Source organism: Pungitius pungitius, chromosome 1, assembly GCF_949316345.1.
Source record: "Pungitius pungitius chromosome 1, fPunPun2.1, whole genome shotgun sequence".
Taxonomy (NCBI): domain Eukaryota; kingdom Metazoa; phylum Chordata; class Actinopteri; order Perciformes; family Gasterosteidae; genus Pungitius; species Pungitius pungitius.
Genome location: NC_084900.1, coordinates 11702310 through 11728372, shown reverse-complemented (window position 1 = coordinate 11728372; position 26063 = coordinate 11702310). Strand labels below are relative to the sequence as shown.

Sequence of the window (26063 nt, the reverse complement as noted above, 5' to 3'; positions counted from 1 at the left end):
ATTCAGAAATTAAAACATACTTAAAAAAGCATGTATGCTTGTAAAATCGTTTTCCCCACCAGTTTCCAATGATCAAAAGTAAAAAAAAGATTTTTATCAATTAAAAGAAATATCAAATTATTAAAAAGACTATCCTATTACTGTTCTTTAGTCATAAACATAGGAGAGAAAGGAAGTCATACAAATCAGACTTAGATAAAGGATCACCAGATTTGTATAATGTAATAATGATAATTTGGTAATCAGTGTTTGTTTACGGTGAATTTACCACTGTAATCTAAGATACTATCCAAGCTTCTTTCTGGTGTATCTAAGACTTCATCTCTGAATATTACCCCCCATCGAGGGCTCTGTAATATTTTTTTATTTTTTACCTACTGGTGTAGCAACACCAGGTGTCCCCTTCACATGATTCCAAACATCTGTTCTAAAGTGTTGCTGCGCTGGTTACTGCAAGTTGAAACCTTCCCACTTCAAGGTCTAATACACTGTGAAATTCATCCTTTCTGTTTCTATTTCAACTATTTCTTTCAAAACGCTACTTCCTCTTTTGTTTGATATTTGACATTTAACCTCTCTGTTTGCTGTTCCTTTCTCTCTCTCTCTCTCTCTCTCTCTCTCTTTCTCTCTCTCTCTGTATAACAGCCTCTGTCTCTATCATGAGAGTACATGACTTGGCTTGGAGGCCTATAGTTGAATCAGGCCCCACAGGTAACTGTCCATAGCTCTACTCTCCCACCTTGCCGATAGGAGACATTGCACAGTAATCTATCTTTAAGGGGCATTATGTGTACTTAAAAAGCATTATTCTTGACATACAAGTAACAAACCCAAGCTCTATGATCAATGTTCATTTAAAAAAAGTCATTCTGGCCTCATTCCTCTTCCCCTTTTTACTTCCTCTGTGTTTCCTCACAATACAGCAAAGCTTAATCCCCCCGCCCCCCGTTCTGTCTTTCACTGCTTCTATCTACTTCTCGTATCATTCTTCTTTTCATTCAAACCTTTAATTCCCCTCTCCCCATCTTTCTCTGTTCCCTGTGTCCTTCCATTCTACCCGTCTCCACCCGGTAACGCTCAGAGATGGATGGGAAAACCTCTGGCATTTCCTCCACCATTTCGTCTCGTCCTCCTGTGCCTGAACCCCCAGACTCCTCTGTTCCATCTTCTTTATGCACACGACCACCAAGCACTACCCAGCAGGCTCGGCCCTCCCCCTTTGCCTACACACTGCCTGCCTTTACTCGTGCTCACCCTCCTGTGCTTCCCAGAATCTTCCAGCCCGCTGCCGGATCAGGTATCGGTCAACAGATACTTCGAATTTCAAATAGAAACTTACCTTAATTCTGCTTTCAGTGTGAAGACAATTTATTCCAAATGTTTAGAAGGGTTTATCAGCAGTCTTACAGGCTTCACGTCGACCAGCCCTTGATAACTTCTGGGATTACTTATTTGAATCCCAAACACAGTATTTCTTAAACATGACTAAGTAGCCCCTTAAATTGTTGTTGCCTAACCTGAGCTGCAATGGTTAAAGGGCGTGTTGTGTAGTAGGTGTTTCCTGTTGTACTGTTGACCTGCAGACAGACCTGCTTGAATAAGCCTGGGGCTCCGGTATAACAAATGGATACCGGATAAGAGATGATAGATATTCTAACCCCTTTCATCTTCCGTGCATTGACCCTTGTCTACAGTCTAATCACCTACTTGAGATGTAAAGGATGTTGGAGTTGGAGTTACAATAGTTGCAGCAGTTGATTTTTCTTTAGCAAATATAAAGCAAAATCAGATCACAAGCAATAGGTTCCATTTTGGCCAATCTGTTCTGCCTCTTATGCTTTCATTGATTTGATTTGATCAATATTCCGAGGGATATAAACAGAAAACAGAACGCATCCGATTGCAAAGTCTTGTCCCATTGCCTGTATATTAAATGCAGAGACATATAACGGATCTGTCTGGAAATATTCTATTTATAGTAGTGCTGTCAAAACGCGTGAATCTATGCGATTAAAGTGGCCCAGATTAATGCGATAAAATATTTTTACGCCGTTTACGGAACTTTGTTTACTTATAATTTCAAAATAGTGCGATAATTAGTTTTTTTTTTTTTTACCTATGGACAGCCTTAATTTATAGTTTTAATCCCTATTGTTCTGTCCTTTGGTTTGATGTTCTTCTCTCTCCATTCCCTTACCTCTCTCTTTTTTTTTTTAGTGCCCAGTACAGCTTCAAGAAGGCCCCATAGCTTTCACAGCTTGGAGGCCTTCGCTACCTTCACCCCTTCTAAAGCCACCTCCACCTCTTCTCTCTCCCCCTTCCCCCTCGTTCCATCGCTCCGCCCTCCCACTTTCTCTGATACCTCACAAACAGGTATTGCGTGATTCCATTTAGAGTTATTAGTGTCCAATTATCAAAACGATCCAAAATGCATGGTTCTGTTTGCTGCTATTGATTTGCATTAAGGCATTTTGCTGCAGCACAGCTTTTCTTTATAACTGGCAAAATCAAATGTCACCAACTATTCTTTATACCACAATAATGCAGCATTAAACCGAGCATGCTTTTGTTCTACCGCCCCCCCCCACCCCTCACTTATTTTCTGGTCTTTTCTTTCTTCCTCTCTCAGCCTGTCCCACGGCCTGGAGAGCACACGGCGTTCCTTCCCTCCCTTCTGCATCCTCCTCATATTCGGCTCCTCTCAGCTCCTTCTCTCCTACTCCCTCTGTACCTCCACCTCCCGCTGCTTCCAGACACCCCAAAGCTTGCTTCTCCTCTGTGGGGGAGTTGGGCTCGGCCCTCACCAGGCCCAGCAGCCTGCCATCAGCCCCAGAGACAGGTACAGGCACCGGTCCTGCCGGAGGCCGTTCATACGTGTGTTACTACGCATTTACTCCTTTTCCACCATCCTTCCTTCCATGTTGCTATTTCCCTTCTCCTTATTTTTTTCCAGCTCCGTGGCAGAGTGAATGGAGGCCTGCGAAATCGTATGCGCCTCTAGCACAGCCCGCCTGCTCCCCTAAGTTTCTGCGTTTCTCCACCAATGATTCTGGACAGCACATAGAGATGCCATGTAATTCTGCTGTACTCTGTGTCTACCAGTCACTGTGCTTACGTGTAGATTTCCGCCCCTTATTTTATCTAGACTGAAAGTGCACAAGAATAGGTCTTGAATGACTCTAACGGACTTCCTGCTTTCCAAAATGATCACTAAAAGACCAAATGGTTGACACTATAAATGTCAGCAATTATACCGTAAGATGATACTTGAACTTTTAAGTCACTTTATGAAGTTATAATTATTATTTTTAAGGATTATGAATATTTTTGAAAGCTTGAGACTATTATGCAATATGTCTATATGACTATGATGTATTATAATATTGCAATATAGAAATGGATTTCATAAAAATAGTTTTCTCTGTCATAAATGAGGACAGTTGTGAGAAGGTTTTAGTTGATTCACTGTGAAAAAGAGAGAATTTGCTTTGGAATGGTCTCATCATTACACATACCGTACAGAGTACATATCATGCAGAATTAAAACACAGAGAAACGCCTGCTTTTAGAAAGCAGACGTGTCGTTGATATTCCACCTCGCATTTTCCACCCCTCTCTTACCTTCATTCCCATCATCCTTCTGCCCTGTCATGTTTCCCCTCTGTCAGCTTCGTCCTTTTTGGAGGAGCAACCACAGGCGGAATCTGGATTCGTTCCTTCTTGGAGACCCCGAACTCCCCCTATAGTCGAGACCCTCTCACTTTCTCCTTTAAGTCCTTCTTCTGCTCTTGTTCTCTTTGAGCCTCCTCCTCCTCCTCTTCTTCTCCCATCTTCTGAGCCTTATAAATCCCAAACAGCAACAACCTCCAACAGTGACCAAGATGCAGGTACAGAAACAAAAAGGAACCATGCTGAGCGACTAAACCCCACCAATTGTCTCCCTCTGCTGGTTATTCACATGAAATGATCTAATCACTCTAAATGATGAGGCTGTATATGGTGCTGGCATGGTGTCATATGGACATCGAGCTTGTCACAAACAGGCCCTGTATAATTTCCTCTATGCTTTTCATTTGTTTCAGAATTCAAAAGACAGTTAAGCACGCTGCGTGAAGAGGACAACCCGTGTATGACTGTCACAAGTGAGCGTGAAGACACAACGAGTAGAGAATGAGTGTGAGCTTCAGGAAATGAGCACATGGCTAACGGATTGTTGCTTCTTGCTGTTCAGCTCCTGATCCCACAGCGCCGGTCAGCCGCAGGCCAGAACCCCCCGGGGCTTCAGAGAGGGGAAGAGACGCACATTTGGGAATACATGTTGTGAAGGCATCAGCAAGGTGAGTTCATATGAAACGTTTTTTTTTATCGGGTTTGGTGCTTTTTTATTATATAGGGTGGCTGGCATGGCTTCAAAGTACTAACCCCATCTCCAACGCTGTATCAAATGAGTACTTTGGTCTTAACGCTGTAGGAAACTATCAATAGTGGTTGGAGCTGAGAGAACTTTATTCACCGATGAAGAGCGGTTGAAGGTACCAAAAGAAGCTTGTCGGCCGTCCTTGATTCGTCATTTCTCCTTGATTTACTTTACAAATTAAAAACTAGTCAAGACAAAATATGTCTGCAAATACAAACTAACTTGGTGACCCCTGAGGGCCAGAGCTTCTTAACTGGGAAAACGCTAGAGCAACTATTTAAAAAATAAAGACTGAAAAAACTCATTGATGGCCCTTGAGTACCCTACGTTCTGCATTTGTCTTGTTTGTAGCGCCAAATGGTTAAGTATTCACTTCTACTGGCACTATACGGTTGCATCGATTAAATTATATTATATTTTATATATATATATATATACACCTCCATTGATACTGTCTGTTATGTTGATGGTTCATACCTGTGTTTATGTTGTTAAATTGACAAAAAGTCTTCACTGTATTAAAATGGTGGTGTGTGTAGTCTCTGATTTGTCAATCAAGTTTATATTAGCTTCCACATGTACTGTTTTTAGTTCTCAAGCTCATGTGTTGGTTATTTATTACATATCCAGTGCAAAATGAGGAAGCCAAAGCGAGTGGACTAGTACCAGATAATATTTTCTAAAGTTGGTGTAGTAGAGATTTGGACTTGCACTAAATATTGAGTGAAAAAGAGGACTCTAAAGGAATGCCCATCCTGCTGATGTGTTACTTCTTGGATTATAAGGCTTGCACTTGTTCTGGGGATTGGCTTTATTCCCCCTAGCCGTTAACAAACATTTAAATGCAGCTTTAACAAAGACCCAGTCTACACAAGGGCCACACAACATTCAGGTACACTAACTATCATAGTGTGTTTGGAATGTGTTTGCTATTAATTCAGGCTTTGACTGGCAGCATTGGCTTCAAGGGGCTTTAATATACTTGATCTTTCAAACTTGCAATTTGTCGGACTTGAAAGTAATCTTGGTTAAATTTAATTTATTTGTAACACAAAACACACAAAAAAGTTGAATGCTGGTCTTTGAAACTTTAGTAGTAATCAGAAACAACTTCTCTCGTAGCATGTCCCGTTCTCATCTGAAAGACATGGCATTGGGCTGTAAAATGTGTCTGTCAATTTTTTTGACAGACACATTGTTATTCTACAGAATCTGTGTTTACATTTTTGTTAATGAATATGATTTCCAAATCAAACCTTTAACTGAATGGGACTGTAAATCCTGTCGATCTGAAAATCCCTAGATATCACCAATCTGTCTGCTGGACAGATGGTACCCTCTGTCCAGCATCTTCTGCTGCTTGTAATATCTGGCATTTTTTGAGCACTGCAAAAAATGGTTTTATGGTTCTCGAGTCTCTGGAATGGCCTAGAATATGGTATTAAAAAGAATATTCCAAGTACGCTGACATTTTAACAAAACCATCTTGTTCAAGTTTGATATAGCAAGTGCAGGTTGATCTGACATTGTTGTTTTAGTGTATCATTTAAAAAGGCTGCGCCTGGTTATTTGTTCCGTGATTCATCGCAAAGAGCTTGTTTGTTTGTGACTCTGGTTTGAATCTCCTCTGATTTTTTGTAGTCCATTGCCACTTTGCTCATTGGCTTGTTTGTTGTTTAGTGGGATTCTGTGAATATGGCCTTGAAATGGACTGCATTACTGCAGGGGAAACTTACGTTTTACCATCATAATTCTGCTTCATTTGTTTGTCCCTCAGACCTGAGAGCATGGCTTCACTCCTGCCTCTAAGCCCAAGAAAGCCCGTAGCCCAAGGACTAAAATATTTTGAAATGCCAAAAACACAGATGAATCAAACAGATTCAAGGCCAACAACAACATTCTTGAGCATTCAGCCAACAGCTCTTCCCTTCACTTCAGCACCTAAGCTAAACCGTGCTTCAGTCAAAGGGCCTTTGGTTCAATCAAGAAGTCACTTGTCCATGAAGTCCATTCAGTTAGAAAATTCACTTTCCCAACTGGAGCCCAATCATCAGATTTCTCCTTCCAACCCCAAGCCAACCTGCAGACCACTTCAGGGACTTTTGTTGCCATCTTCTCAAATTGCCACAGGGTCTGACACAAAACCGATAGCAGTGGCCTCTAAAAAAGAAGCTGTAACTGTGGATTTGGGGTAAGTGCAGTATGTTACTCTGTCAGGCAAATGCCTACTCCAACACTTAACAATGCAGAAGTAATTCATAATGGCAAAAGATCAATATATTGTGTTTAGATTTTAGGTAAGCTTTCCTAAGCACACCAGCCTTTTTGTTCTGACAACAAACTCGGTGTACTTTATTCCTTCAGAAATGAGAGCATGGCTGCTCCGTCTGGAGAAAAGTCAGTTGAGAAAAACTCACAGTGGGAGAAGCCACAAAGAGACTCTCAAAAAATAAGCCCCGCTGTTCCAATACCCATTATGGAGAAGAAAACCAGATGCAACATAACTGCCTCAGACCAAGTGAATTCAAGATTGAACCCTTTTCTCTCTGCAGAGCAAGTCACAGCAGAGAATTTGTCAAAACAAGGAGAAGAATTCAAAGTGGATTTTGCAACATCTTCCACAAAACACTTTGGTGTGCGTGTTTTTGACCCACGACATTGTATGGAGATTAAAAATGTGTCAAGCTCTGCAGGCAGTACAGAAGAAATGTGCTTGTACACATCAACGGTGGAACTTGGTCCTCTATGTACAACAAAAAGTTATATTTCTCAATCACCGTCCACTCTACGGCCTGATGTTCCGATTGGAGGCACACGAGGCCTTCCAAGAATGATTAAGTTACAATCAAGTTGCCCACAATATTCCCAGATTCCTGGCACACCATCTTTGTATCAATCAGAGATTACAGCTTGGCCTGATTGGAGGTTATTGACTCCAAAGTTACCAAGCAACAGATTTCCTTTACTCATGCACTCGGACATTAGTTATCTTTTTAAGAGTAGTAAAGGACTTTCAAAAATGGTGGACATTACACTGTCCTGCCCAAGGTCTGCCAGTATTCCAGGATTCCCATCTGCTTGGAAGCATGAACCAAATATGACTTCTCTTTTACCTATTTGTCCGAAAATTAGCAGTATTCCAGGGTTAGCTTCTGCTGGATCAGTGAATGGGTTTGAAAATAATGTTTGTGACAGTGGTTCTCTGTGGAAGAAAAAATTGCAGCTCAAAGTCGCTTTTATTTCGTCCTGTTTTCAGGAGCAAGCTGTTACTGATACTAATATGGTTAACGTTATGGTTGCCATGTTGCCAACATGTTGTAGAAAGGCGAGAATTGCAGGATTTCCTTCCGCACCATTGCACAATGTTCCAAGTATTTCGAATATGGCTAGTCACCTCCCTACGTGCATACATAATTCTCAAGGTGCAAGTCAGGATCCAGACAAAAGAGAAATATTCAGTACAGTAGCATTGTTGCCTTCATACCCTGTAAGAACCAGCCTTCTGGGTATCTCCAAAGGACCCCAGAAGCTATTACTGAGTATTGCCAGTATTGTACCTCTATGCCCTAAACAGAGCAAAACTCCTGGAATGTTGTCTCAAAATCACAACATTTCAGACAATAAAGATTGGCATGCCTTGAGGAAATTGATCATAATGAGACCAGAGAAGAAAACAACATCTTACCTGGATCATTGGACAGTGAAAGACAAAGATATGTTAGATATGCTGAGAAGCTTTTGTGTGGATGAAAACACAGCTAAAAATATGAGTGCAATATTACCCTCCTGCCCTGATAAAGTTAGTGTTCCTGGGTTTCCGTCTGCTTTGACACTGACGTTTACCAATGGCCCAACTATGGTGAAATTATTGCCAAGTTGTACAGAGGCATCTAGAATTCCTGGAATGTCACTACGAGACACAAGCAAACAATCAGAGTGGCTGATGGGAAGCAAATCGCTGCTGCGTCCTCAGGAAAAGTCGGCAATGGAATTCCATTTACTCGATGTAAATGGGTTCTATTCTGATAGTGATGTGATCAGAAATATGTTATCAATATTGCCATCTTGCCCACAGACAGCTTGTTTACCAGGTTTTCCATCAGCGCCATCTAAGGTGTTAGCAGATATACCAACTATGATCAATTCATTGCCTACATGTCCCAGACATTCCAGCGTATGCGGAATTCCTTCTAGATACTACGGTTATTATGATGAGGCTGAATGGAATGTGTATAAAAGGCCAGTGTCGGAACGGCCATTAACAGGGAAACTGACAGGGAAAATGTCAGTAATATATGACCATAAAATGCATATTAAAGACAAAGCAGTGGTTAAGCTAATGGTATCAATGTTGCCACCCTGTCCAAAACACTCATTTATTCCTGGAATTTCCTCTCAGGCAGGAGCGAGATCAGTGGACGCTGTGATCAGAGAGGATCAAACCATGTTAAAAACTAAGGCCATTTTCCCGCAACAACGTGAAATTCTGCATGGAAATAGTAGTGCAAAAGATTGGGATGGCTGGTATGTCGACAAGGACGTAGTTTGGAAAAGCTCATTCAATAGAAGGCATGGATTTGTCCACAAAGATTTTAAGGACAAGGATCCATCCTATAGGGACAAAGAAATGATGCTGAATATGCTAGAATCATGTCATTCACGGCCCCTGAACCCTGGAACTCCATCCGCTTCACAACAGCAGGTTCTTGATGCCACTTTGGAAAAACATCCAAACATGGTAAAATTGCTACCATGTTGTCCACAACGGTCAAGTATTGTCGGTTTCCCCTCAAGACGGTCAGTTATTCCTGATTCTGAAGTAGGGGATTGGCCAGTGGTGATGAAGATGCAAGACTGCAGTGAATTTCACACAATGTATAGTTCTCCCCACAAAGAAAGAATGATGCCAATGGATTCTCTTTATCCTTCCTGTCCAAACGCTCTCAGTTCTTACTTCCCAACAGTTACAATGCCTGACATAAATTGGCTTCCAAATATGGTAAATATTGTGCCATCTTGCCCAAAGAAAGCCTCTGTGCTTGGGGTGCCATCCACACATGTGCACCTTACAGAAAAGGAGTGGCAAGGAACGGCGATAATTAGAAGTGAAAGGGAAAACCATACGAATGAACAGCTCTCAATGGAAGAACGTTTCTTTGGTAAGATTTCTGTCAGAGAAGGATCAAAACTGTCCCTACTCCCGAGCCAAGATGTATCAGAGGATGTTCAACAAGGAATGACATTGGAGTCATCAAGCTGGCATGTCGAGGCCATTGTGAAAGACTTACCATCATCAAATTCTGAGCATCAGCCATCCTCCATAGTTAATGGGATGGAAACTTTATGGGATGAGGCCAGTCCAATAGGATTCGATCTAGACACAGAGACAACTAAATCCAATGTCTGCTCAGATTTGGAGGGATATAAAGATGAAAAGGGCTTTTGGATACCTATTGAGGCTGAAGAAAAAGATGTTGGAGGGTGAGTTGGAAAGTTGAAGTTTGAGTTGTTTTGGGATATCAGCAGTGTAGGTTTTGAAACCTGCTTTTGGATTCTGTTTTCAGAAACCTGCATTGCAGAATGTGGCACTCCATCCCTCACATGCCACTGTTGTTGAGTGTTAGGAAGAGGTGGGTTGCCTTGGTTTGCACTGTAATGCAATGAGGAGATGCATTTCAACAATAATGCATTTGCTTTAATTCAGCACCATCCGACTGCAACGTCTGTATTTGTTGTGCGTCATACATTGTGTAGCTCTGAGTTGTTCTGTGGTTCTGTTTTGCCCTCTCGGTACTGGAGATTGTCTCAGCCCCTGCGTTTAAAAGGATATCAAAAAGATTAAGATATCAATATGTGAAAAAAGGCAAAGAAGCAGGTGCTGTTGTAGCGACTGTTGAGGGTTTCATGCCTGTAGACGGTCAGATAAAGGTAGTAGGTAAGTTTGAGAGACGCTAATACTCCCCACCGATTTTTTGTTGGACAAAGTTGCATTGTAGCTTTAGCACTTGTGAGCAAAATGGTTTGCCATACAGACCAAATTTATAAATAAACAAGTACAAATGAAAGTCAGTTTACAAAAACTATAATAAATACATTGATTTAATTTAATTTAAAACCCCAAAACTTTCACACCCTTTGCTTTTTATATTTTACAGCACTTGATATTATTATTCATTTGGGAAATAACGCTGGGTTTACTACAAATGTTATAACTATAGCTGTGGAATCAACCTGCTGTGTCGTGTTGTTTTGAATTGCAGTGTTTTAATGCTTGTGGGGGGTTGTTTAATACAGGCTGGAGTGAGTAGCATTTGCTAACAAAGCATGGATAGTGTAAAATATAATAAGAATCACAAAGAGCAGTAATATAGACTTTTATAACGTTGCTATGTATATACACTCACCGGCCACTTTATTAGGTACACCTGTCCAACTGCTCGTTAACACTTAATTTCTAAGCAGCCAATCACATGGCGGCAACTCAGTGCATCTAGGCATGTAGACATTGTCAAGACAATCTCCTGCAGTTCAAACCAAGCATCAGTATGGGGAAGAAAGGTGATTTGAGTGACTTTGAACGTGGCATGATTGTTGGTGCCAGAAGGGCTGGTCTGAGTATTTCAGAAACTGCTAATCTACTGGGATTTTCACGCACAACCATCTCTAGGGTTTACAGAGAATGGTCCGAAAAAGAAAAAACATCCAGTGAGCGGCAGTTCTGTGGGCGGAAATGCCTTGTTGATGCCAGAGGTCAGAGGAGAATGGCCAGACCGGTTCAAGCTGATAGAAGGGCAACAGTGACTCAAATAACCACCCGTTACAACCAAGGTGGGCATAAGAGCATCTCTGAACGCACAGTACGTCGAACTTTGAGGCAGATGGGCTACAGCAGCAGAAGACCACACCGGGTGCCACTCCTTTCAGCTAAGAACAGGAAACTGAGGCTACAATTTGCACAAGCTCATCGAAATTGGACAATAGAAGATTGGAAAAACGTTGCCTGGTCTGATGAGTCTCGATTTCTGCTGCGACATTCGGATGGTAGGGTCAGAATTTGGCGTCTACAACATGAAAGCATGGATCCATCCTGCCTTGTATCAACGGTTCAGGCTGGTGGTGGTGGTGTCATGGTGTGGGGAATATTTTCTTGGCACTCTTTGGGCCCCTTGGTACCAATTGAGCATCGTTGCAACGCCACAGCCTACCTGAGTATTGTTGCTGACCATGTCCATCCCTTTATGACCACAATGTACCCAACTTCTGATGGCTACTTTCAGCAGGATAATGCACCATGTCATAAAGCTGGAATCATCTCAGACTGGTTTCTTGAACATGACAATGAGTTCGCTGTACTCAAATGGCCTCCACAGTCACCAGATCTCAATCCAATAGAGCATCTTTGGGATGTGGTGGAACGGGAGATTCGCATCATGGATGTGCAGCCGACAAATCTGCGGCAACTGTGTGATGCCATCATGTCAATATGGACCAAACTCCCTGAGGAATGCTTCCAGCACCTTGTTGAATCTATGCCACGAAGAATTGAGGCAGTTCTGAAGGCAAAAGGGGGTCCAACCCGTTACTTGCATGGGGTACCTAATAAAGTGGCCGGTGAGTGTATTATTTGTAATCATACTGTCAAGCACTAATTACTTTCTCACTAATTGATTGAGGTAAACTGTTCTATTATGATTCAAACCAATATCGTTACAATGTAGCTTGTGAGAAGCATCTTACACATTACTAGTTTTTGTTGGTGTCTTCCATCAGTAAAATGTGACCATAACACACTTTAATTGACCTTCTCCTTAGACATGAAAACCTGGTTTCACTAGAGCCATCATGCCAAGTTGTTGCTGGTGCAACACAACGTCTGTCTCAAACCCAAATAAATAATGCTGAGCAGCGGTTACAAAAACCTCCCACAAACAGGACCATAGTATGGGAAGAGCTACCAAAGGCATCTACAGTAAAATGTCCAACAGACCAGACCATACTATGGGAGGAGCTACCAAAGGCGACTCAAGAGACAACACAAAACTCATCTGAGAAAGAACTGGAAATGACAAGAGAAATGATCAGCCTCTCTTCTACAGTATCGAAAGCTGGTGATGTGAAGAAGACAAATAAAGAAGCTGGGATTGCAGATCTAATGCCAATATACCCAACAGTTGGCAACATATTCAAATTCACTGTTACTGCTGAACAAACAGAGGAATGCCTACTGAACAGCAAGTCTACGTGGGATTTGCCATCAGAGGCGAAGGAAGTTGTGCATAAAACGTCTTCCCCCCCTTCTGCACAATATGCGGCATACTATATGAAGACAGATTTATTGCTTGTCTGTCCCAGTATGACATGCATTGCTGGAATGCCGTCTAGATTGCCCGCAAAAGAAAACCACTGGTTTGCAGATCAAAAGCCAATCTGGGAGAAACAATCAAAAATCAAGGAAATATTCGCACCATATGCGTTAAAGGATGATGAAATCAACGATATGGTTTTAATAGTACCTTCTTGTCCCAGACAGGCTATAAATCCAGGTTTTCCTTCTGCACCACTATACAGTTTAGTTTGTTTTTGTCCAAGTGTATCCAGTACACCTGATGGTTCATTTATTGATGAAACCAGCAACAGATCACAGGTTCCTCAGCATGTTCCAAAATTGGAAAATAAAATGAAAACTGAACAAGTTGTAATGACAGCATCACTAAAAGAGAAGGATCAATTTAGACTGGAATCTTTGGAACCAACTTGCCTAAGACGTTCTTGCATACCAGGCATCCCATCAATTACACAACCTGGTATAGCATGTCATGGATCCGATATGACGAGCCTTCTAAGTTCTTGCCCCAAAACAACTTGTATTGAAGGTGTTCCATCATTAATGGAACCATTAAGGAAAAACTGGCCTGCAGATGACAAACCCTTTGGGGTAATTCGAACAAAAAAATACATTGTTATGATTGAAGAGAGACCCCACTACGATGACATGAACAATGGCATGAGAGCCATGTCAGCTTTAGCCCCAACATGTCCAAAATCATCATGTATTGTTGGTTTTCCTTCAATGCAAAGAGATGACAGCAAAAACTGTAACACTTTTCCTCAGTTGTTATGGGAGAAGCAAATGAAAAATACTTCTTTAATAATACTGGAAAATGCTAAAATTAAAGAAGACATGACAGGAGTTGTGTCTCTTGCACAAAATTGCCCAAAAGAATCACTCATCTCTGGCTTTCCCTCGGTCCCAAAAACAAGGGTAAACAATGTTGACCTGACAAATATGGTCAGTCTTTCAAGCTCATGCTCAAAAAGGTCACAAATACCAGGATTTCCGTCATCTTGTAATTCAAAAGAATGGAAAATGAGCGGGAAACCCCTATTTGAATGTAAATTGCAAGCAAAGACAGTGTCATGCATCGACAGAAGTGAAGGAGATAAGAGATCAATGAAAGCAATGGTTGCTCTTGTACCATCCTGTCCAAAAGAGGCAAGGGCGCCAGGATTTCCTTCTCATCCAAATTCCCAAAACATTTATAATGCACCAAATATAAGTCTTTTTCCATTGTGCTCGCAAGTTTCCAAAATTCCTGGATTCCCGTCAATTGATCTGAATGTTAGTGTAGGATGGGTAACCGCAAAGGGGTCATTGCTGAAGAGCCTACCAAAGAGGACGGTCATATTTGAGACACCAAATAACGATAGAAACATTATGAATTCTATTGTTTCATGTGTACCGTCCTGTCCGAAAAAGACAAGAATCCCTGGTTTCCCATCTATTCCAAATCCCAAAACGGTGTATCATGGCCTAAATGTAGTCAACCTCCTTCCTTTGTGCCCCCTTGTTTCTATCATACCTGGATTTCCATCGGTTAAAAGTCACAAGGAAGATGGACGGTCTCCTGAACTGGGTCCATTAATGCACAGACCACTGAAGAACATTCAGTTTAGGATAAACAGCTCACCAGCTAACAACGACAAACTAAACAATATGATATATTTGGTTTCTTCTTGTCCAGGAGCATCAAAGATTCCAGGCTTTCCCTCTGTTCCCAAATACAACATGCTGAGTATTGTCCCTATTTGCTCCAAAGTATCCAATCTCCCTGGATTTGCATTCTTAGAAGGAACCTCAAAATTACAATGGGTTTTTAATCCACACACTTTGTGTGATAAGCCATCAAAGGAGACAGTATTCCTAATGGACAGTCCAAATGAAGACCCCAAATCTGCAAAGACAATGTTGGCCTTAGTGCCATCTTGTCCAGAATCATCCACAATCCCTGGCTTTCCCTCTGCACCTCGAGCCAAATCCAAGATTACAAATATGATATGCTTTGTACCTTGCTGTTCCAGGGCTTCAAGTCTCAAAGGATTTGCATCCATGTCTGCAATCCAAAATTCAGGGTGGCTTAATGAAACCAAACCAATTTTGCTAAATCCAGGCAGAAGAAGAAGGGCAGGCATCATTTTGCCACTTGTTGAAAAGAACGAGCCGTCTTGCTACAGCATGAGAGACATGGTGACATTAGTGACATCCTGCCCCAAAGAAGCCAGAGTTCGCGGTTTTCCGTCTGCTCCAGTTACAAACAGACCACCAAATATGATCAGCTTATACACGTCCGCTCCGTGTGTTTCATGCATCCGAGGTTGCCCATCAGCGAGGATGCTTAGCTCTGAATGTCAAAATATACAAACTAGGACAACTCACATCAAGTCATTGTCTAAGAAGTCGCAGAATGAGAAGGTTTGTGTCATTGCAAATTTTCCAGCCAAACATGAAGAAGATGAAATGAAGTATATGGTAGCAATGGTTGCTTCATGTCCACATTCAACTGGAACCCCTGGGCTTCCCAGCATTTCACAATTGAATTCAGCAGAGAAAGGAAAAGGAATCATTCAAGTCGGCTGTTCTACTGGGACGTATGCAGCCCAACGAGCACGTTCAACACAGTCACATCAAAAAGACCCAAGAATGCCTGGTGTTCCTTCCACATGTCTTAGCTTCTCCAACACACCACTTGCATATGGTAAGACTTTGACAGTGAAGTGAAGATGCACCTTTGTCTATGTCTTCTTCTTCTCTTTATGTATTTTACTTTGCGTTTGCTTTTGTGACAGAGGAGAAGTTCAATGGAGGTGCAAAGCAAAACATAGATCTTTGTGTAGACAACAGGTAAGTGAAGGAGCCCTGAGCTCTTTGTTGTTTGCTGTGAAACAGGTAATTTAGTGCTTGTCTAACAAGGACTCTATAGACAGTAGTTTTGTAACTTGATAATACAGTGCATGGTCAATTTCAGTGAATGATCTAATTCAAGGGTGTCAAACTCGATATTTTCAAGCGAGAGCTGCTGCCTGGAGTGACAAACGAAAAGGTCTAACTCTGGGGCGCCCCCACTTTTTGGGCTCAAATGAACCAAGGCATGGCGATCAACTCCCCCGTCGGCCGGTTTACGGTTCTCCCCCTGGTCTAACGCGTCCGCTCACTCACATAGTGTGACCCCCAGTCGACTGATTAGGAATAGCAGCTACTTTTATAGAGATGCAATTTATGTCTTTCTGTAGTTCTCACAACAGCAAAGTCATCCGACGGGCCACACTGGACCCCCCCGGCGGGCCGGATTCAGCTTGAGTCTGAATTCAGATTCGACGATGCATTCAATGTTTGATTGAACCCAAAACGCTGGGGATCACACCGTAAACACTTGTTTCTGGGTCCTCAGCAAATCACAAATAGAGAGGACAGTAGCAGAAGTAGCCCAGACACCAGACACAGCGGGAGTCTTGGGTTGGGAAATGATGGAGGCACAGGGAACGATTACAGAAAGCCAAGGAACGGATTCTTTCCCTGCAAAAGTGGAAGATACATCGGGATTAGTAAATGCTATTGTGGGTGTTTTCAACAAAGGGTAAGTGTAATACAGACCTGAAACTAATAGTTTGCGCATGCGTCATAGTGTGTATCAATCATTGCTAACCCTAAATTGAGATATTCCAGAATCCTCTTTATCATACGTTATGCTCGTTGTATTTTTCTGTTTCCGATTTTGGCATTTCAAATTTTGGTGTAAAGGAAAAAACTAATGCATTTGCATACAAATTTATTTCACTTTCTCCATTACTCACTGGTCTCTATAAAAAGTTTGATGTTTATTGAAACCATTGTTTTGGCATAGATCCTGGTTTCACTCACTCACTCCAGTGTCCATGTCTCACAGTTATGAAACAGTAGCATCTATTTTGGGGCCGTCCAGCTCTACTTTAGCTGAAGTGGAACACCAACCCAGGGCTGGCTCTTCTAAGGATCTGAAAGACAAGTCATTGACCTCTTCAGATGAGTTTTCAACACATTTTGCTGGAAGCACTACTTCCATACAGAAGATAGAGGGCCAGTTGGAAGACATTCACACCAAAGATGAAATTGAATATCCGGCAAGTGTTGAGCCATACATGTTGGACTTGGAAGGTGACCGATCAGCGTCTGCATCACCAACTACCGACAATGGTGACAGGTTTTTGGTTTGTGCAAGCATTAGGAAATGGCCTCCGCTGACAGAGTCCGATATTACTGAAGTATCAAAGGAGAATAGTGAACAAGTAGAGGAGCAAGAGGCCTTCCTTGAAAAATGTCATGCAGAGGAAATATCGCTTACAGGGCAGGATTCACATTGTACAGTGCACGTTGAAAGCTTGTTAGCGAGACAACAGATGGAGACAGAAAAGGATGAAGTTAGAACAGACTCAACTTCATCACAGCTGAATAAAGGGTGAGTGCTGTGGGCCAATGACTCGTTTAAGTGTTTGGTTGCACGGTGTGATAGTGTATATGTTCTGCGTTTTGGTGATAACATTGTCTCTTGTTCTGCTTATGAGCGCTTGCTAGTCAGGACATTTTGATTGTCAATTATTTGTGATGGCTGTAAAGGTTGGTATTGTGATATGGAATGGTGCTGTAAACCTTTTTGTGGTCTTGTAAGCTTAGGGCCAATTTGTCTTGCTTTACATGCTGCTGGGTTGTTTCAATGTCAGTACAGCAGAATATTAGAAGGTCAGGATGTTTTTACTATGTGTTATACAATTTGCTGACTCAGTTGAATATATTTATTGGTTGGACATAAGGTGCATGGTACAACTACGTATATGACAAAGAAGAGCCCATTCTGAAGCTTATCCTTTCTCTTCCTTAAGCCCACAACAAATAAACATGGAAGGAATTACATCAAATGAGTCACGGACAAATTCCAATGTTCACAGTGAGAAACTTGTGGAAAAACCCTCATCTATTCAGGACATTAGTCTAGTTGGACCACATGCTAGCATTGCTGACCGTGGAAGAAAGCCCCAGAGAAATGTTCCAAAACCTCAACCGAGAAGGTTTGATCAAGATAAATATACTATTCCAGTACGACCACTCAGAAGGAAGGATAGTTTAACCTCAGACTGCAAACAAAAATCTGATGTTGTGTCGGTCGATCTCCTCCCTGAGGTTTTTCCAGTCCAATATCTAGGGGAAAATACTAGTGGGGAGATACAACCTACCACTGCCCCATATTGCCAGATGGATAAAGAAGCCAGTAGCATTACTGGTGTGCCTCAAGATGGTCATGCCCAAAAAAGTGATAGTGCTCAAGTAACTTCACTCACAAGTGACTATAGACACAAAGGAGAAACGGAATCTGTGCAAATATCCAGGGACGTTGTTGCGCCTCCTCGTGTGAAAAGAAGAGATGGTAGTTTGCCACTTGAAACTCCAGGGAAAACTGCCCCTTGCAAACCTCTGAGGAGAAAAGACAGTGTGACTAGGGAGACACTTGTTCCAAAAACCAATGACCAACAGGATTTAAAAGCTAAGGACAGCTCTGCTTTGGAAACTACGGATCCAGTTCGTCCTCAACCATATAAAAGCATCTCTTTTGTCTCAGAGGCTCTTGAGCCTTTAGAGAGCATTGATACACCCAGTCAAACAAATATTTCATTACTTCACCCCTCACAACCAGTAGGAAGAAAAGCACAAACAAGCAAACAAAACTCTGATGAAACAGATTTTGTTGGGAGTGCCTCTGCAAGGGCAGATACCGAAATACACAAAGAGCAACCCTCTCGTGCTTCGGAATGCCATGAGAAAGATGTCATTGCATCTGTCCAGGTCACAGTGCTTCCCTCGGAAACAAAGGTAGTTGGGAGTATCCCACCAAAGCCTGAACCAGACAGGCTTCATGTTGAGCAAACTGCTTCTCTCTCAATCATTAAGAGAATACATCTTCCCCAACGTGGCAAGAAATTCACTTCAAGCAAATCCGGCAAAATCTGCAGTGACAAGGAGTCTGTGAAACCAGTCCAGATAATAAACACTGGAGAAATGCAGCAGTCAAATATTGCTGGTAACAAAACTGTTGATATGTTTGACATTGTGTCTTCTCCGAAAAAAGAAGAATCATCAGAGATAGGAGAAGCAGAGAAGGACAGACAAACAACTCTTTGTATCCCAAGGCCACGTGAGAGAAAACGTCTCAGTGGCTCCTTCCAAGAAGACGTGACAGCTATGGAGAGCACATCAAAGCCTTCCCATGGAGAACATAGAGAGGCAGCCAAACAAGTTGGTCCTTTAGCCTTTTCCTCAACAACTAACAAATTGTCAAAAGTGAAACATACCAAACAATTTCCCCCTCTTCCTTTGGGTGATCAACCTTCTTCATCCACAAAAGTAGTAAATCCTGTGACGTTAAGGAGAAGTAGATTGACCACTGAGGGCAGGGTTCAGGGCGAGGATGGTCATATTTCAGAGAAGACACCAGGAGTTTCAGGCTTACCTGTACCAAAACCAAGAGTCAAAAAACGTCTCAGCGATTCATTTCCAGATGCCACGTCACTTGACCCACCACCTCCCCGCATGCCGGAAACATTAACCGACAGCGCTGGGGATCGATCCGTCCAACAGAATGAACAGCCAAGGTTGCCACAGCCGTTGCCGCGGGCCAAGAAACATCTCAAATTTGCAGAATTGGAATCGAGAAACCCAGAGGATACATCTGCCACTGGCAAGGAAACTAAGGAAGGCTCAACATCGCTGGATTCAAGTGTGATCTCGGATGGAGGTTTCGTCACAATCCAAGGAGAAGATAATGGTGCATCGCAGTTGGAACAGGAAGTGCTTGAAGCAATGGGAGAAGAAGAATTTCATCAGGTGGACGTTGTTGAAGATGATGAGAAAAAACGAGATGAGATCATCGATGGCTGGACCTTTACAGAAAAACCTGTTGCCACAATAGACTCGGAGAAGGCTGCACAGTGTATGTCTCAGCAAGCTGACATTGAAAAAATCCTGAGAGAAGAGGTTGATAGGGCTCATACTTCCACAGTTGCATCTTCTCAGGACGACTGGCTACACGTAGATGATAAAGACAGCGAACCAGTGGAAATTAACTCAAGGAAGGAAATGAGGGACGAAGAGTTGGACTTTGGCTTTGAGTCTGTAGATGTAGATGCTGGTTGTTTTGAGGAAGAAAGGTAAGATTAGTCAGTAAACATACTGAATAACTTACTCCACTCAATAAAAATGATCATGTGTTTGTATTTCCTAATAATTAAACATGGTGTGGCCTCATTAGACGGTTCAAAATCATCAATAACCGGACAAACATCATGTAAAATGTTATTTTCATTTTATTTTGTTTTCGTGTTTCTGCAGGCAGAGGGAGAAGTCACAGGTTGGTTGCCTTCACCAAGCCAATGAAACAACAACACAGCAGAAAAGACCTGCAGATGGGGATGCGTCTCCGGAAGTATGTGATAGTTGTGTTCAGAGTGAAGAACTATCAATGAAGTTATTTACAATCTTTCCGCAATACTGTAATTCTGTGTTTTAGGGTGTTTCACCTACTCCCAGCTTAGTGACATCCAGCCAGTCTCTACTGGACTGGTGTCAGGAAGTCACACAGGGTCACAAGGGATTGAAGATCACCAATTTCAGCACCTCCTGGAGAAACGGCCTTGCCTTTTGTGCTATTTTACATCACTTCCAACCAGAAAATATGTGAGAAAGCTGTTGAAAGTAGTTTCCTTAAAGATGTAAATAGCTTTATATTCTTCCTAATCCTTGCAGTGTTATTTATGTTTATTTTGTCTTTTCTTTGTGTGTGAAGTAATTATGAAATGCTGAACCCGTATGACATCAAGGACAACAATAAGAAGGTGACTCTTAAATAACAGATCAATATTACCTATATAACCGTTTCATGTGTTGGTTGTTGGTTGACCAATCTGATTTATTGTCCTACATATTACAGGCCTTTGATGGCTTTGCCGAACTTGGCATTTCCAAGCTGATGGAGCCTTCAGACATGGTCATGCTGTCAGTGCCTGACCGCCTCATAGTCATGACCTACCTCAACCAGATCCGCACCCATTTCACGGGCCAGCAGCTCAGTGTGCTCCACATAGCGAAGGATAGCAGCGAGTCCAGCTACGCAGTAGCCGCGGACCGGGAGGGACAAGAGGATCCCGAGGCAACTGTTCGCTACTGTGCCCAGAGGTTGCAGGAGGAAGGGATAAGTCTAGACACCAACGGGACTGCAGGCACCGCAGAGTCGGCGGACAATGAAACCAAGGAGGTCGTACCACCTCCCAGAAGCAGACGGCAGCAGGTTGCTGGGATTCAGCAACCAGTGGCACCGCCGAGGACTCATTTCCTGTCCAAGACTGGGTTCTCTCATGTCAAAGACGCGGATCTGGTCAAGAAGCGTAGATCACAGCGGAGGAGTGGCTCATTTGAAGAAGGAGACATTTCGGTGGTATAAGTCCTAATTTTCTTTCATTTTTTTTTCATTCTAATCATTGTATTTTTCACTTACTTGTTATATATGTGCAACTTTGTGTGTTCGTAGGTTGTTGCAGGCCAAAATGATAGTATGATTTCTCGGAGGAAGTCAGATACTGGTAAGATTTCATATATCTTTGTTAACATAAATATTAATGTATCCACTTTAAAAATAAAACAGTTTGAACATGGTGATGGTGGAATGTTTACAGTATCTATTGTAGAAACTAAAGTTGAGCATGGAGTCATTCCTTCTAGTGGTATTTGTATTTGTCTTACAGAGAGAACAGAGGCTGAAGTTGAGGAGGGAAGACCAGAGGGCCAAGTTAGTCCCCATTTCTTTCATTGCAGGGTTGAATATCTACAAGTGCCTAACTGTCTGTTTTTGTTAATTGTGTTTGTGTTTGTTTGCGCATGTATGAATGTGTTCAGGACCCCAGCGAGTATGTGTTGAGTCAGATAGAAGCCCTCGAAGCGGAACAAAGTCATATTGATAACAGAGCAGGTGTTGTGGAGAGAAAACTCCGACAATTGCTGGAAACGGGTAAGATCATCTTTCTACAAATGGTGCACAATGAATGATATGCACATTCAAGCTCAGAGTGGCAGTAATAGCAGCATTTCTAAAAAGGGTTAAGCTTAAGGACAACAATTTGGATGGTACTCATTAAACAGATTGTTTTTAATTCTTCATTACCTTACTGTAGGAAAGAAAGAGAAGGAACATGACTAACTTATGGGTGAATATAATGTAATTTTCTCCTGTAGGTAGTGACAAGGTGGAGGAGGAGAGGTTGATTCAGGAATGGTTCATCCTGGTCAACAAGAAGAATGCTTTAATCAGGAGGCAGGACCATCTGCAGCTTCTGTAAGACATCCATGACACTCAACGGGAAACATTAAAAACTGTACAATTTAACCTTGCCTACTGTTTGTGATCACCTTTTGGTTCTGCTGAGTTGAGACAATGTGAAAGTGTCTTAAAGAAATCTGATTGTATGGAAGTCCATGAGAAAATGACTACTTCTTTCTTGAATTATTCCCTCAGTGAACATTGTTAGAGTTTCCGTAAAGATCCCGTCGCTGCATGACATTTAAGCAGCCTGCACCCTATGAAAGATATTAGCTCACTGTTTACTTACGTCAGACATTTCATTCATCTTTTTTAATTGACAGGCTGGAGGAACAGGACTTGGAGCGAAAATTTGAACTGTTGAACAAAGAGCTAAGGGACATAATGGCAATAGAAGGTAAGACTTTCCTGCTAAACATACACCACTTCACCATCACTCCCAAACAAGTTTTACACATTTCAACATGGGGCGTAGTTGCCTCTCATTGGTCGTACACAAATCATTATATAGTGTCATCCCTACTGAAGCATGAGGGAGGACCTAGGTCCTAATATAATAATAATACTTTTATTAATCTGAGTACCCAAAGACGCTTTACGATATAAATCTAAGTAAGGGAAAAAATTGTTTGACCCTCCAGGGTCACCGAGAAACACTGTCTCCAGTCCAGTCCCTGTGTGTGTTATTTTTTTAACAAATCTGTAATTCCATATCCATTGATTACATAGGTAGAATCATGGCTGTATTCTGGTGTACACTAAATGCATTTTATTAATAGTTAATTTATGAACCGGGTCGTCAGTTTATTTCTAATATCCTACAGCACATAAACTGATACATACATCTTATAAGTAATAACATTATTATCTCCAACCAGAGATACATAACTACAAAATATTATTGGGATATCAGTAGCAATTCTCCCCCCCTCACCATATTTTGGTTTCCTTCTCTGTCTTTGGGGTGCAGAGGGGCAGAAGACTCTGTTCCATAAACAGAGAGAGAAGCTGCTGCTTCAGGAGCTGGTTTCACTGGTCAACCAGAGGGACGAACTCGTCCACAACATTGACGCGAAAGAGAGAGGGTGAGACATACTTCTTCTGCTGATACACACACTTGCATGATTATGCAGCCGCTCCTGTGACTCTCCTCGTCTCCCCTTGTCCTCAGAGCTCTGGAGGAGGATGAGCGTCTGGAGCGAGGCCTGGAGCAGCGGAGGAGGAAGTACTCCAAGCAGCAGAAAGAAAAGTGTGTGATGCAGTGATTTTTTTGAACTCCCGGCCACAAAACGCTGCCTCACAGCGGCCTCCTGACAGGACACGGGTGTGAAGACATGTTTGGTCCTCTTTTTACCTGCCGTCAGACTGAAGAGGACATTCCCATGTAGCGGGGGTCCTTCTGACCAATTATGAGGTGGAGTGAGACTCCTAGAAATAACATGTGGTGTTTCTGCCTACGTTTTATGCCCTATGTATTCAAAATGGGCTCTGAGAGAGAGAGAGAGAGAGAGAGAGAGAGAGAGAGAGAAAGAGAGAGAGACGCTTGCACGTTGCACGCTTGCTGTGTGTGTGTGTGTTTGTTTTTTTAGTGACTGTTACAGATGTGAATTTATTGACAGTGTGTATGCGATTTGGAGATGTCTGGTAAAGAGCTGCCAAAAACAAGAGAATTATTGCTGACGATGTTGGGATTGAATTTTTGATAGCTGAGGAAATCAGCTCAGTTCAGGGGTAAAAGACTTGAGGTGTTGTTTTCATCCTATTTTTTGGTGGGAGAAAGGACAAGCGAAAGCAGCCACTTTAAAGAGATTATTGGGTAGATTTTAAATTGTTGCTGTTTTTTTTTCAAGTCGTCCACCTGAGAAGCAGCCACACAGATATTAAGAAAGCTAACTGCCCTCATTTTGGTAACATATCTTTTCCGTCTGTGTAGGACATGTTCACATGCCACAGCAGCATTTATCCTCTCTGTAAACTGATGTCAATGGCATTTATACATATAGGATTTTGTATTTCACATGTTGTTTAGGAAATGTTCTGGTGAGACTTAAGTGGCTAAACACATTCAATGACTCCTGCCTTTTATTTTGAAATACCTTTAAAGTACCAGATAAATTTATCCTGAAATGAAAGGTAAAGATGGGCAATCTTTTTTCTTCGGCAGCCAAAAAGAGCTTAAAGGTAATTAAAGCAAACCTCTTTTTAGATTTGCACTGAAAAATATTTTTACTTCAGTGCGAGAAGGTCCTGTAGCAGCGCTGTTTATTTTATGTGTTTGCAGTTGACCCGTTGCCATGACGGCTGCTTGTAGCCGCTCTGATACCTCGTGTGAATGAGCCACAACCTCAGATAGATTTCTGTTATTATTTGTGGTTTCATGTTACATTTGCACACATTTGTAAAGTTTAGAAAATATAAAAGATCTGAACGCATTTAACATCTCATGCAGTTTTATTTGAAATTCTATCATTGATTGTTTGGTTCTCGACACAGACATCCGCATTGGTTTGGAGTTGGTTTCTGTCCAACATTCACTCTTTTTTTACTCTTGTCTCAATGAACTGTGGAGGAAAATATCCGTCTCTTACCAGCTAGGCACTAACTTTGTTTATTCATTATTCCCTAATTATCTTGTTCCCTTGAACCCACAGTAAATGTTTATTATTATTCACATTATTATTTTATTGTGTTATGACTGTGGACCATAATCTAAAGCAACCCATATATTTATTTGTAATATTTTGGGTATTATATGTAGTACTGTGAAGCTTTTATTAGTAGTACTAAAGGAATATGATTAATGCATTTTTAATAGAAATTGAACACTAAATCATAATTTCAATACTATTTATTTGATACAAGATTGAGATTATAATATTGTTTCTAATGTAAAGATATACAGTATTTTAAATGTTTTTCTGCATCATACTATTCAGGTCAAAAGTGTTAAAATCGACGGAAACAAAAATGAAAAATCTGTAGGACAGATAAAGTTCAGCAGCGAACATGACACGTGGCAATTTACAATTGCATGTTGTTTCTGCTTTTAATTAACAAAACATAAAAAAACAAGCAGTATCTAAACATCTTAAGACTTTCAGGTGATAACAGCAATGTGCGAGCGCAAATGATTATCGTGTGAAAGTCTGCAATATCCCTGCAAGACAACGCTCAGGTCAAAACACCCACTTTACCGCGGAGTAGCCGCTAGCTTACCTGCTAAGGCAACCAGATTTACGCACTGCGTATTTATGCTTTAGAAATTACATCAAAAACCCTTGTCAAATGAGCGTGTATGTGTAGAAAGCTTTAACAATAGTGAAGATTGGGGGTTTACATGAGCACTAACCTGTAGGACAGCTAAAGTTCAGCAGTAAACATGACACAAAGCTTAATTTACACTTGAATGTTTTTTCTGCAAAGTGAGCGGGTAGTTTTCGCCCTAAAACAGCCTGTGTGCAACTGCTGCCGTGTACATTTTATAGCCAATTCCCTGTTCTACGTCCACTGCAAACACGTATCATGTTTTCATGTCTCTCCAAAGTTTACAGTTAATGATAAAAGATTCCAGATGTTGGATCACTGTTACGTCGTTGCACCAGCTGATGTTGGAGTAGAAGCAGATTGCGTTCCGGGACACTCGCCGACCAGAAAATAACAAAACCAGTCAGAATATCGTTCACGTCTTTCTAAAACAGTGGTCACGCGAAAGGGAATGAGGTAACTGTTTCCTCTACTAAACCAATGCAGGTCACGTGAAAAGACTCAAGACCTGAAAACCCAGTCGGGAAATGAATGAATCATTTCTGATTCATTCATTTGCCTATGCAACAGTCCCAATGCGTGGTCACGAGAAAATTAACAAATCTCTCTTTGAGAGGACTGTCCATACGTTCAAATGACATTTTATAATTATTACATTCTGTTCTACATCTTCAATATTTCAACAAATACCAAATTAAACCATAAATATC

At 41.6% G+C, this 26063-nt stretch overlaps 1 protein-coding gene across 12 annotated transcripts in view; it reads left to right on the top strand.

Annotated features, from left to right (window-relative positions):
• Positions 1-24521, top strand: part of ehbp1l1a (EH domain binding protein 1-like 1a) — a 32561-nt gene extending 8040 nt beyond the window's left edge. Inside the window, exons 7-33 of one of the 12 annotated variants that reach the window (XM_037478084.2) lie at positions 646-711; positions 1082-1297; positions 2218-2373; positions 2630-2839; positions 2954-3073; positions 3669-3887; positions 4083-4142; positions 4232-4337; positions 6195-6608; positions 6782-9898; positions 9982-10047; positions 12230-15450; positions 15542-15596; positions 16144-16329; positions 16639-17187; positions 17609-19927; positions 20109-20202; positions 20287-20453; positions 20563-20611; positions 20707-21210; positions 21304-21355; positions 21518-21561; positions 21669-21780; positions 22005-22104; positions 22413-22486; positions 23060-23174; positions 23261-24521. In XM_037478084.2, coding sequence (XP_037333981.2) covers positions 646-711; positions 1082-1297; positions 2218-2373; positions 2630-2839; positions 2954-3073; positions 3669-3887; positions 4083-4142; positions 4232-4337; positions 6195-6608; positions 6782-9898; positions 9982-10047; positions 12230-15450; positions 15542-15596; positions 16144-16329; positions 16639-17187; positions 17609-19927; positions 20109-20202; positions 20287-20453; positions 20563-20611; positions 20707-21210; positions 21304-21355; positions 21518-21561; positions 21669-21780; positions 22005-22104; positions 22413-22486; positions 23060-23174; positions 23261-23354 — 12485 coding nt within the window. In that variant the 3' untranslated portion in view covers positions 23355-24521. Of the gene's footprint in view, positions 1-645; positions 712-1081; positions 1298-2217; positions 2374-2629; positions 2840-2953; positions 3074-3668; positions 3888-4082; positions 4143-4231; positions 4338-6194; positions 6609-6781; positions 9899-9981; positions 10048-12229; positions 15451-15541; positions 15597-16143; positions 16330-16359; positions 17188-17608; positions 19928-20108; positions 20203-20286; positions 20454-20562; positions 20612-20706; positions 21211-21303; positions 21356-21517; positions 21562-21668; positions 21781-22004; positions 22105-22412; positions 22487-23059; positions 23175-23260 lie in introns of those variants that run through there. The other 11 variants (XM_037478083.2, XM_037478082.2, XM_037478088.2 and 8 more) reach the window with 11 other exon arrangements.
• Positions 24522-26063: the final 1542 nt, after the last annotated feature.